Source organism: Temnothorax longispinosus, chromosome 3 (genome assembly GCF_030848805.1).
Source record: "Temnothorax longispinosus isolate EJ_2023e chromosome 3, Tlon_JGU_v1, whole genome shotgun sequence".
Classification (NCBI taxonomy): Eukaryota; Metazoa; Arthropoda; class Insecta; order Hymenoptera; family Formicidae; genus Temnothorax; species Temnothorax longispinosus.
Window position 1 is genome coordinate 10,192,421 of NC_092360.1, and position 13,007 is coordinate 10,205,427.

Here is a 13,007-nt window from a genome sequence, read left to right on the forward strand (position 1 = left end):
GATGGCTTTCTGAGACCGATTATCCTCAGCTAATCAGATACTTCGCGGTTGCTCGTATTGATATCGTGCGATACAATTAACGAAGTTGAGTTAATGGCTATTTCAAACGCGGTAAACCGCGCCAAAAATACATACATATATAACCAAAAGTGTTGCGTATTCAATATATTTCAAACGCATGAATCTCCTGTGAAATACGCGAAATTATATTAACGAAAAATATGTCATGGGTTTCTATATTACTCGACTCACTTGATCTAACAATTAATCTGTTATTTCATGTGTATGCGAAAATTATACTCAAATCGACAAAATAAGTTCAAAGCGCGATGCAAAATATATCCAAATTTAAGTATCCATTAAAAATTATCATAATTATCGCGATGCATAAACGCGAAATGATAACTTATAATTTCCATCCCCTATACGACTTTAATTCCTACTTCAAAGAAATAAATCGAGCGAAATAATGCCTCAATAAACAGGCGTCGAACTTTGATACGAAGTTAACATGACGTTAATTGCTGGAATTAATCAATCCAATGGGTTGATAATCGCTAATTGTTCGCAGGGAACGTTTCGCATTTCGAACACGACGACACGCGAAGCAAGCTCGGCGATGCTACCTGCCCGCTCGAGTCTCACTGTACGAATGGTAGCGCGGCGACCTTGTGTAAACAGTGCGCTGTACGCCGCAATAACAAACATCAAGGCCGAACGTCAACAGAGAATTATACACATTGTCTCGAAATATTCAACACTTTATATAATTACTTTATAAAATACAATCACACTGATATACATATGTATATTCTATTCGATCGAATGTCGCATTAATATTGCAATATTATCATGTCGCGTTATCTTTTAAAAAACAACAATATCGTATAACAAAGAATAGTATTTTATAATTTTAATGTTTTAAAAATCTATTCTTAGAACATGTTTTTCATAAAATAATCCTCATCCTTATCTTAGATCCGCTTCGGAAGAATGTTATAAGATTCAAAATCAACTATGCACATACGTATAATCTTTGCTCAAGAATCGATTATTTCACGAGAATAAACTCAAGTTGTATTTTAAAATAAATTTCACGCGAGTTCCTTAACTGAATCGCGATTGCAAATCTGGTATAACGAGGTATATTCATAATTACATTTAAAAAATGCAACTGAAAATTTGAAATACGATATGATTTAATAAACCTTATTTATAAATTCATATCGTATCTCAAAATTTCAGCTGCATTTACGGATCTAAGATAAATAAGAATATTAATCTATAAATATATAATTTTTCTTTATTTTATTCATTTTTATTTATTGTACATTTCATCTGTTTTTATTTTTGTGTTTTACGCTTTTAATCTTTAATATTTAACGATTGCTTTTTACAATTATTTATCGAAAAATTTTACCGAAGTACACGATTTAAAGCGATAAATATTTTTACTTGAAAAATCTGTTAAATTTTTTTCCAAAGCACTTTTTAAACATTTGTTTGCGTTTAAAACAAATATTTACAGATTTTAAATAATATAATGTTTGAAATTTATTTTATTTAGAAATACAAATCTTTAAATTATAACAACGATTAATATTGCTTAACACAAGAATATAATATCGTCATTTCATCAGAAATTCATGCACTCGAGAGCTGGCATCTACATCAACTTCCGAAAGTCGCTAAGTAACGAAACGTTGACGCGCATATCCCTCCCGTCGATGAGCAAACACATTGGTTGTATATAAATCAAGAAAGTTTCAGGATTATGGTTTAACGTTCTCGCGAGTCAGGCAAAAAGACAATGGAAAGAGTCTTGCGGAATTATCGTTCACGCGCGCGCAAATCTCTCGCTAAATTTTCAACGAGCTCGTTGAAAGACGCTGTCGCGTTCACAAAGGGTAAGTATTGAAACGAAATCTATTTCCGTGCCGTTGTTTGGCGAAGAAATATAGAAAAAATATACAGGAAGCGTCGCGATAGAGTGAAACGCCTCTAACAGGGAGGAAAAGCTAAAAGTTTCGGAGGCACGTACCGTCGCCATCGGTCTGCGGGGATGGTAGCAAAAGAAGTGTGGAACGCGAACGAGAGGGGGGAAGAGAACTCGACCGGATGGGGAGGTGGGGCCATGAGGACGTGGAAGAAAGAGGGTGAGATAGAGCAGAATATGGAGAGATCTAACCCATATCGGAGTAGTGGTAGTACTCGTTCTCGTTGTCGTCGAAGCGAAAGCGTTCGATGAAAAAGTCGTTCGTCGGCGCCCGCCAGTCTGGCCAATATTTTACTATCCAGCGGCATCGTCCCGGTTCCGCCCCGCTTCCAGTCCGTCTCGTTGCATCTCTGTCCCTCCCCTCGTGCCAACATTATCCGCAGCTTCCTCTTCGCTGGGCAAAAGAAACAACGGAGGAGATAGAGGGTGGAAGGGACTAAAAGAAGAAAGGACGAAAAGAGCAGGACGAAAGAATGGTGACGGAATGGTTCGCGGCCGACGAATATGTTCCATCATCTGGATCGTGCACAAATATCCAGGGGAACCGAATGATCCGCGCAACGTCGCGATAAAAGGGGGGAAACTTTTGCAGTTGCCGCCACTTTAATCTCCAGTCTCCGCACATGGAGACGAAAGATAAGGGTCGAGTCGTGACGTTCTACGCTCGAGGTTACGTGAGAAATATTGATTTCTGTTACGAGATTTCGTAAGTTTCCTAATCGCCATGACTCGGCGTTGAGACTTCGGCGTTAGATACGAGATCGTTTACATATGTCTGGGGTATACGTTACTGCATTTATCGTCATTACACCTGCGGTCGTTGCTTGAGTAGAGAATTTACTCGAGCTTTACGATAAGATACGTATCTATCGTTTTCTCATGGTGCAGCAGGTTTTATCGATGTCAATATTATATTGCACAACGGATCTTGATTTACGTAACAAACTCTTCGAGTTTCTGAGTTGAACTGAAGTATCAAAGTATCAATAGTTTCCGAGTTACGAGTAATTGGAACCTGAAAAACTTAGCGAACCGAGTTATACTGAAACGCAATAAGACAGCGAGGAGCATTGTCTGTTTAACTTGAAATAAATTTTACTTTTCCAGAATCGTTATTCCTGACTGGCAAAATATAGATATTTAATGTGTCTAATATAAGAAATTCATAATTTAAAAAATAATAATAGGAATCCGCAGGAGAAATAGATGACTATATATACGACAAATACGTGAAACAATGTTTTATTAAAATTAAGGTCGGGGTTTCTAAGAAAGCATTCGTCGACATAGATATATATACAGTAAGTTAAAATAGCTAGAATAGAGGTAGAACGTAATTTCGGATAACGAGATTTACGGCACACAACGCTGCATTATTCGAATTTATACGTCAGTCATTGTTAATTAAGAGTAGTTAATTAAGAGCGCGGATAAAATGTCACGGTGCGGTAACCAGACATTCCGTGGTGCTTTTCAACTTCGCGACGGGTAGAAGCGAGATAAGATTTTCGCGCTCGGCAGGGAAGCGGGGAAGCCTTGCGAATAGGTATAGGAAATTTATTTGCGAGTAACTCGAAACTTTGTTTCTAAAATCAATTATACGACGGAAAACTGCTTAAACGACGAAGGTCGATCGAAGTCGCGACTTCAAGATCTTCCCTCATTTTATACGATCCGATTGTGGCACATGCTTCCGGAATTCCGGAAAAAGTCATCATCGCCTCCCGAAAGAGCCTCCTCACCAAGAGGGAAAGTTTCGGGGAAACTGCGCCGATTCTCCGCAGCATACGAGATTACAACGACAGGATAAAACTTGTGCGCAGTTTCTCAATCGTTCGGCGAGATCAAACCTGCAAAGTAGGTCCAAGGGGATGATAATGGTTACCGCGTAGCGATAGCCCTTGGGATTAATTTCGCAATCGGTTATTTTACTGTGCCGTAGGTCCCGCACGAATTATCTCGATCGTATATCTTAAAAGTTATAAGGCACAGTGGAGAAATGGAAATAAAAAAACTATTTTTTTCTCAATAAAAAAGCAGTTAAAGATAACATTATGATATCCGTGTGTACATTTATAGCTGCACGATTAAAAGAAGAAGACATAATTTAGTGCTGTTTATAAGAAGAATTCTTTTAATAGTGAATAAAAATTTTGAAAATATCCAAGCATTTGTATTTCACAATTATAAATAAGATATATAATTACATATTTTTGTCATATATTGTTACATATCTTCGTCATATATTTTACGAAAAGTGGAAAAAAAATTACGTTACTGACATCATATTCATTGAATACCATATGCGTGTTAGTATGTAATTGCGATCTCTTTAAAATACTTTCCTGAAAAACATTTTGTAGTGAAAAAGTGATGAATATTAATACGACTCGCTCAGTCGCGTATAAATCTTTCAGAATATTATAAATTTTAATGAGATGCAAATGCAAGCTGATGCGTTAAATTTAACAAAATTTCCAAAAAACTGGAACAAACGGCACAATTTACAACGACACGAAATCATCTGGGTCGAACTCGCGAAAAGTAGGGCATAACTCCAAGAAACGCGAAATAGATGCGCAAACAGCCAATACGGTTTAACCCCTTAAGCCAGTAATCGATATTCCTGGCGATCAATGCCGCTCTCATACTCGACCGTGGGTCGTCCGCAATAAGAGGAGCCGCGTTTGGAAAATTGGAAAACTATCGGTTGCCTGACGGGGCGAATCACTACGAAGACAAAGGGCCGACGAAACTTGGGCTACGGAAAATGCCTTTGCCAATTTAGGGGTTGTCAGCCCGCTGAAGGACGGCGGCAAATGAAGCCAGATATGCGCCTGACACTTGGAAATTTCGAGTGCCGTGAGCACGAGACGAGAGGCAGAATCCCTTTATGAACTTTCTAACGTACTTCGACGCATACTTTTATGAAATGCGACGTGAGGATGTGATGCGGAAATAGTCGAAAATAGCCTGGCTGCGGAAAAAAGCTTTTCGCGATCCTTTCGATGGCTTTACCTAGCTGTGAGTCACCGATTGTGAATAATTATATGGAAAATCGTGAAACTTGAGAAATGTAAAGCAGCAGTAATAGAAAGTTTATTTATAATCCCACAAGTTTCCCATAAATGGCAATTATAGGATTAATTGTCAGCTGTTATAAATGCTCGAAACAATGGTTACAAATATCCAGATAAAAGAAATAAAATGTAATATAAAATAAGGAAGAGAAATAGTATAAAGTATTCAAGCACGATGACGAAATTGGTAGTGACATAATCTTATAGGAATTATTAGATGAATTATTAATGAATGACAGTTTTCTGACTCATCAAATCCCAATATAGAAAATTCCAATCAGATGAAAATATCTCGTCGTAAGCGTGAGCGTAGCTTTATTATAGATTTTCTATAATAAAGAACTCTAACGTGATTGGAAAACCGGAAAACTGAACAAGATGCAAATCCATCTCGTTTTAAGAAGAAAAAAGAATAATATTTAAAATTCGAAAAATTGCAAACTATTCTCCTATATCCGTATAATGTAATACCACTCTAGAAAAATCTTTTTAAGAAAAGATACTCTCAAAAGCATTAAAAATAAGACAGCAGTCATAAAATTTTAAATAGAATAATAAAAAAGTAATTTAAAATGTTGTACGATTTAATATAAATGGCTTACACAGACTCGATTGGAATACCAATATTAAGCAACATTGCTGTAATATTTGAACAGTGTTTAAAACCAATTAAAATTCATCCTCCGAGATAACTAGGGTAAAGGTGCATATTTCGGATCAGATCCTAATTCGGATCAGCAAATTTGAAATGCCTCTCTAGCCGACTGTACAGTCGCCGCCAATGATTCCTTTCCTGGGATAGGGGGGAACATAAGAGTACCTATCATATGTGGAATTTTTTCACTAACTGTCTATAGCTATAAGAGATAGCTATAGACAATAGCGAAAAAAAATCCACATATGATAAATACAGTTGGCTAGAGAAGCATTTCAAATTTGCTGATCCGAATTAGGATCTGATCCGAAATATGCACTTTACCCTACCGTATAATATTAATTCCGTTTTGTTATGAGTGCACAGATCTATATCATTCTCAGTGATTCACGATTAGAGCATCGCAGTTACATCCGGGTAAAAGCTTTTACCACAATGTCGCACCTAAGTGCAAAAATGTATGACGCGCGTGCTGCGCCTGGGTGTGCTCTCTTGCCTACAATAAACAATAAACTCGCCGAGCGAAGGTATCGCGGAGTGCACGATCGTAAGGCGAATGGATGTGACACGGCGAGAGTTGGCAAATGTTGCCTAGTCGAGGTGTCAGTCGACATTCCCGACATTCCTACCACCTGCCGTATTCGAGGCGATTTGCTTCACCTGTCTCTGCTGCTGCATTGCACCGGTATGCAAACGGCGGTATTCCATAATCCGCGATTCCGCGACGTCAACCGAAGAGATGCCGACAATTTGACATTCGCAAAAAACGTAACGAAGGCAAGAAAGAGATTGACATTGCTAAATAAAAACCTTTAGCAGAACGACTTGTTAATGCAGAAAATGTCAAAGTCAGCGTTACGTGACGTTCCCTTTGTTTGGCAGAAAACACGCAAAGATGACAATCGATATAAAGACGGAATGAAATTTAGATTATTATATCTGTATTGAATGAATAGTATATAGGAAAATACACTGTTAAATGAATAAAAGTATTATAAATCTATGACACATAAAATATATACGTGTAATAATTATATACATGTGTCGAAAATACCAGCAGAAAATATTTAAAAAGTCGTACATATATATTTTTATGATGGAATTTCTTCTCAGGTTTTATATCGCGTTGCCATTACTAAAATTATATAGCATATTTCATCCGCTACGTTAACGTCAAAAATATTCTATATCGCCTAAACTTGTGCTTCAGTAAATATCGATGGAAAAACAACGAAGACGGGGAAACTCGCGAAGTAGTAGTTTCTACATCGCGGTAACTTCCGGTTCGAGAGAAACTCGAGCGAATTTCGGTCGAAACGCGATAAACTCGACTTCAAACCGGTCTAACCGAATTTTGAGTTAGGATTAACCCGATGCATTCGATTGGAAAATTATAGATACCACACGCGCTTCGAGGACGAACATCACGTACGGAAGCGATCGGCCAATTTCGAAACGTCGATGTCGATGTTACTGCCGCGATTAGGAATACGGGCGGACGATCGAAAAACCGTCGAAATTGTCGCGGTCATCGCCAAGTTTCTCAATTATAGAAACGAACGAGACGACTCCACGAAATATTTCGCGATGTGGAAAACGAATTCAGTCGCGGCGATCTTAACTTTGTGCCGTAAACCGCAGCTCCAGGCAGGATCAGGCAGGATCTGCGAAAACGACAGAGAAAACGCCGCGAATTTATCCGCGGGTGTGTTTGTCTCGCATCACGTGATATCCGTGATATCGAAGGGAAAATGGGAATTCCACCGTTCCACGAGTACCCGATCGAAAATCACAACTTTACGTCGAAAACATTGCCTCACGCTACGTTCCATCGCGGAGAACTGTCAACGCGCGGTGAAAAGTGCAAGCTACAAACAACTGCGTTGTACTATCGACACCGCGGTGGTATAAAAAAACATTTAAATCTTTCTCTCTCTCTCTCTCTCTCTCTCTCTCTCTTTCTCTCGCAATAAAATAAATTCTTTTGTCTCGCCATCGCGGCCTGTCGCCCGACCGAGTCCTCGGATGCAGTCATATCGATACGCGGAGCATCGATCGCGTTCGGGGAAAGCTATATGCATCAACGACGTGATTTATGCGACCGTACGATTTATGCTGTGTACATTCCGTATTCTAAAATATAATTCTCTGCACAAACAGTTCGTGCACGGTATGAAAGATTACGATGTATTTCCATGTAAATTTAATTTAATCCGACATTTCCGCAGCAACGTTATCAAACCCGATGCGCGAGCGCATGCATGTCGGATTAAGCATGTAATGATATCTTAGTAATATTTAAAATGTCCCAAATTTGCGTTAATTCGCAAAATACGGAAGGTATACGTGTAAAATAATAAATATAAAATATAGAGATGTACAAAAAGGCGGATATAAATATAAAATATGAAAATTATATCCTTTTATATTCATCTCGATATTCATCTCGATATTCGTTTAGTTTCACAATCAGAATGTGATGACAAAAACTAGTAACGAGTGCTCTGAATGTGGTGTTAATACATTTAAACTCGAATTCAACTGTCATTCTGAAATCATCCTTACTTTTGCAACAAAATTTATCAAGATTTAAAGTTGTCATTTCATCTCGTATCGGAATGCAAATAATATGAAACAAGATCGATGTGTTCTATTAAAAACCATAATTCATAAAACTTGCTAAGACACAAATTTTTCAGCTGCATCGTATGCATCACTCGCGAATCATCGCGTCGGTAAAAGGGAAGAAACTGACAATCGGGCAAGGTGGAAGCGCGGTGCACGGCTTCAAATACAAATCTCTATTAAAGGAGACGCGTCGCATCAAGAGCGGCCGTATTTTCGCCACGCATTCAGCGTTAAACACGGCTGCGTGGCTCCCACACATCAACGTCCCATTCAACGTCACGTTAACGTTGAATGGGATTCTCATGCCGTACGAATGAATCAACAAGCTTTTCGGAATCGGACGAGCGTGCGGGCGTTTAACGTTAAATGATCAGGGAGGTAATACACGGATCGCGCGGGAGGAGGACGTACGCGAGAAAGTAAGAAAATACAACACGCGACAACTGTACTTAACTGCACTTAACTATACACACACACATACCCGTTTACCTTCGAGGCACTGGGTCGCGCACAACGTTCGCCGAGGATCGATATAGACGGCAGATTCTTTCGCGTTTATGTGCAAGGTAATCGATTCGCCGGTATAAGTACGTATACAGCGAAAGACGGCACACGTATCCATAAAGATCGTCCGGCGGCATACGATAAGGGATCACCGAAATCGATTATTGGAACTTACAAATCGCGGAAACGCGTAACGACGCTCGTAATAACTCCGGGAGGACAGGCGGTCCCATTATTCGCGCTCGGAAACTCCGCAAGGCCGACAATTCTTATCGTTTCCTCGCCCGAGCGGGTTACTACGTTTCGCCCGTTTCGCCCCCGCCTGTCCTCGTGCACGCACACAAAAGAGAAAAAGAACTCGCGAGTTTTACTCGCGGTGTCTCCTCTCGGCGATGGCGCATTCAGACGCGCCGGTAAACGACGACAAGTCGCTAAGAGACTCGAGATATTTATGCGAAATGTCTCGCATAAATATCGCGGCGGCGCGCGGCAGCGGCCGTAGAACGAATGGCTCTTGTGCGAGTTTGCGATCTCAATGCCGATTGCTGTATAATACTGCAAGGAACTCCTAATTATTTCCGAATTACGCCAGATTAATCTGACAAAATTGTAAGAGTAAACTTGCGATTCGGTTGAAAATGCAATTAAAACATGCTAGAGGGAATTCATCGACGAGTAGAAAACCCCCCAAAAGTTTTCTTGTTTTTTTTTCTTTTAATGCAATCCTACGGGATATACATATTGCGTACAACTGAAAACTAGTAATATAATAAATATAATGTATACAAATTAAGTCAAGAACTTGAGAATTTTAAAGCTTTAAAAACGCGTTTCGTAATGGCAAAAGGAGAAACCAGAAATTCTGCAAACAGAAATATATATACTGCAGTATATTAGCAAATTCGACTAATTGTAAGAGAGCAGGTATAAAATTAACAGTAAACTGATTTTCTCTAGTAATTTATATCTGTTGTAAATTCTCGAAAATATATTTGTTAGAATTCTTTCTTAAACTAATTTAATTTGGACACAAACCGCTGTATTAATCAGATAATAATAGAGAGATTCTACTGACAGAATATCTCTTTGGGTATTCTCTCGCATTTATATTCGTCGGTTTCCTTCGCACGCCATGCGCCAGCTTGCAGGATTGTGTTCTATTTTCCCGTCACGGTCTCATGCTGATTTCGAATCAATCAATGTTGCCTGGCGCTTGTCTCGTGCAACACCGAACTCGGTGACGAGGCTACGGTTGTTTCGGAACCCGCCGCGCGCCGGTGCAACCTGGTGCAAAGCGGCACGCGAGGAAACCGCTAGCGAAGCACGCCTCGTGCCCCGCGGGCTCGGAACTCACAAACCTGTGAGCAACATCGAAGGCACTCGGCTAACGAAGAGAAAGTCGCGCGTCTCGTTAAACACATCCAAAATTCAACAATAGCAAGAAACAGACGGACTCGGGGTATATTTTGCGCAAACGCCGGCTTCGTTTGCGCAAAATACATAGGAAGGGCGGAAACGGATAAGACGAGTGTTCTCTCTCTCTCTCTCTTTCTTTAGCGACGCCCCGATCGCCCGGAACGGAGCCGGAAGGGTTGAACGATAACGTTCGCGGTTTCTGGCACTGGCGACGCGCGGAAATTGTGATTCGATCGCGCCCGTGCGTGCGTGCGAGCCACGCGCAAAATAAACAATTACGTCGAGTTAACCCATATTTCAGTCCGGAGTCCAGTTACGCGAAAGTAAGAGAGCCGCGGACACTCGGCGTTTCTCTCCCGCATAACTACTGCACGCCGTAATTGTACATTGCGTTCTAACGCGATCGTCACAGCAGCGTGTGAATCTCTCAACCGATCGCACGTATGTTACATTCACTTGTAATTCAGTAGCGAAGTCGCGACAGCGGAGACCTTTGCGAGCCCGAGAAAGGAGCTCGTGCGTGCCTCGTGAAATTCGGAAATTTTATTCCGGAAAAATCGTTTCTCAGATACGTGCGAGTATCACTCGCGGTTCGCGGTGAAGATTGAACTCGGGATTTCCCTACGATACTATATCACACAAGCCCAGATAAGACAAGTATCTAAAAAATACTGGAAAGGATGTAAAGGGCGTATCTTGAACATTTTTTGAATGTTATCATTCGGAAACCGATGGCAATCACCCACGCGAACATTTGAAAATGCACGTTAATTCGTCGTTTGCCAAACATTTACGAATAAAAAAACAAATCCAAATATTGAATACAAAAATAAAGGATAACGGGCGAAATGATTTGCTAAATATTTGACAAATAAACAAAGATGGTGCCAAAAAATCGAACGTAAAGAATTTCGAACATAAAAATTCGTCGTTTGCTAAACATTTGTAAATGACAAAAGACAGTGTTCAAATATTGAATATAAATAAAGGATAACAGGTGTAATTGGATACTTGCTAAATCTGGAAAATAACAGACAGCGGCAAAAAATCCAACATACAAAATTTCATCTTAAATCGATCGCAGGGTAGAGATACGGCGAACAACCGAAGGTTGGCAGCAGTCGGGAGAAAAATAAATAAAATGCAAATATTCTCGAATAATACGCGCGCTTGATGTTAATGATATTCCACTTACGGGATAAACGCACAAGAGTCTGCACAAGCATTCTGAATACGAATGCAGGAGCACACCATCACTTTCTCCCTTTCATCGCGAGAGCGCTTTTGCGGAAAATTATAACGCGCCAAGGTTTTGTTGCAGCGCGTAACTTCGAATCGATGAATCGCGGCTATATACTCCGGCACGAAGGGACCTTGGAATTTCGGAGCGGGCGGCGAAACGACGCTCAAAAAGCGGTTGTTTCGCAACAATTCGCAACGGCGAAGCGCCACCCTCCGGCGGAGTCGCCGCCGTGTTGTTATTGCCGATTGTGACACTTCGCTTCTCTATCAATTTTATTCAATCCGCTGACGAGCGGACGCGTCTCACCCCGCGGAAAACGTCGCTCGAGGAGTTACCGTTCCCGGATCGGGCGATCGTTCGACCAAATTGTCGCACCCGTCTCGTCGCGGTATCTATCTTCTCCGCGCGAGCCGGAAATAAGGAAAGGGAAAAAACCTGTCAACCACTGTGTCGTGCCGTGACACGATCCGCGACCGCGACCGCGACACGGGAGGGTGTCGCGGCGAAAGAAGGACCGTCGTTTGGACTTACCTCCTCGGCGAATTCGAAATCCCCGTCGAATTTCCTCTTGCATCTCACCCCCGTGGCCAGAACCAGCAGCACCGCGGCCGCGAGCATCCACGAGAATCGCATGGCTGAAGCCGCCGCCGTCGGGTTTCCTCCGACGAGTCCTCTCTCTCCTTATCCTCCCGGAACCGTCACTTACTTCACCGCGGAAGACGCTCGCGCGCGCGGCGCGACAAAGAGAAAGAGAGGAGATCGGCACGCGCGAGTACACCGTCAAACGTCAAAACGGAAGGCAGAAGTATTCGGGGCGGTTGACGCGGACGACGCAACCGATGAACGACGTCCGGCGCACGCGAAACTCCGACTTGTCGTGTGTGTATGACGTGTATATATATGTATATGTGTACGCGCGAGGTGCTCGACGCGGAACGGAAACGCGCAGCTCGATAGCCGAACGAGTTGTGCGGTAACCGCGCGAGGTGAGGCGACACCGTCACTGCCGTCGGCTGCGCCACCAAAGGCGCGCGCACATCCCCCCCTCCCCCCGCTCATCGGCCGAGTCCAAACGAATCGCGTGCTCGGAGCGGCGCGCGGAGAGGGAGCCGGTAGGCTACTCGTTCGGCCGTTCTCGCCGCTCGGCGTGCACCTGTTCGGCAGCCTTCGGCGCGCGCGCGGACACCCCGCCGCCAGTCAATACCTTCAGCTGCTAGTTCACCTACCTACCTACCTACCTGATGTAGCCCGTGGCTTTGACGGAGAAAAAGGGAGGAAAAAAAAAGATTGCGGGGAATTCGTTGGAAAAGGGCACCGGGGAAAAATCCAGTCCCGTTCTCCCCAGACGATCTCGGCCGTTCGGCCTGATCGACCAATCTTTTTTTTTCCCCTTTCATTCTCTTTTATTCTCTTCGTTACGATTGCTATTGCTATCATTGTTCTCTCCTGTTACCTTACTTTAGTAAATCGTCGTATTGCGTCCCT

At 41.9% G+C, this 13,007-nt stretch overlaps 1 protein-coding gene across 1 annotated transcript in view; it reads right to left on the reverse strand.

The window, feature by feature from the left end:
- The window catches only part of Cow (Proteoglycan Cow), a 110,233-nt gene extending 97,729 nt beyond the window's left edge, over positions 1–12,504 (reverse strand). Inside the window, exon 1 of the mRNA XM_071773534.1 lies at positions 12,054–12,504. Within this exon, the coding sequence (XP_071629635.1) occupies positions 12,054–12,155 (102 nt within the window). The 5' untranslated portion in view covers positions 12,156–12,504. The remainder of the gene's footprint in view (positions 1–12,053) is intronic.
- Positions 12,505–13,007: the final 503 nt, after the last annotated feature.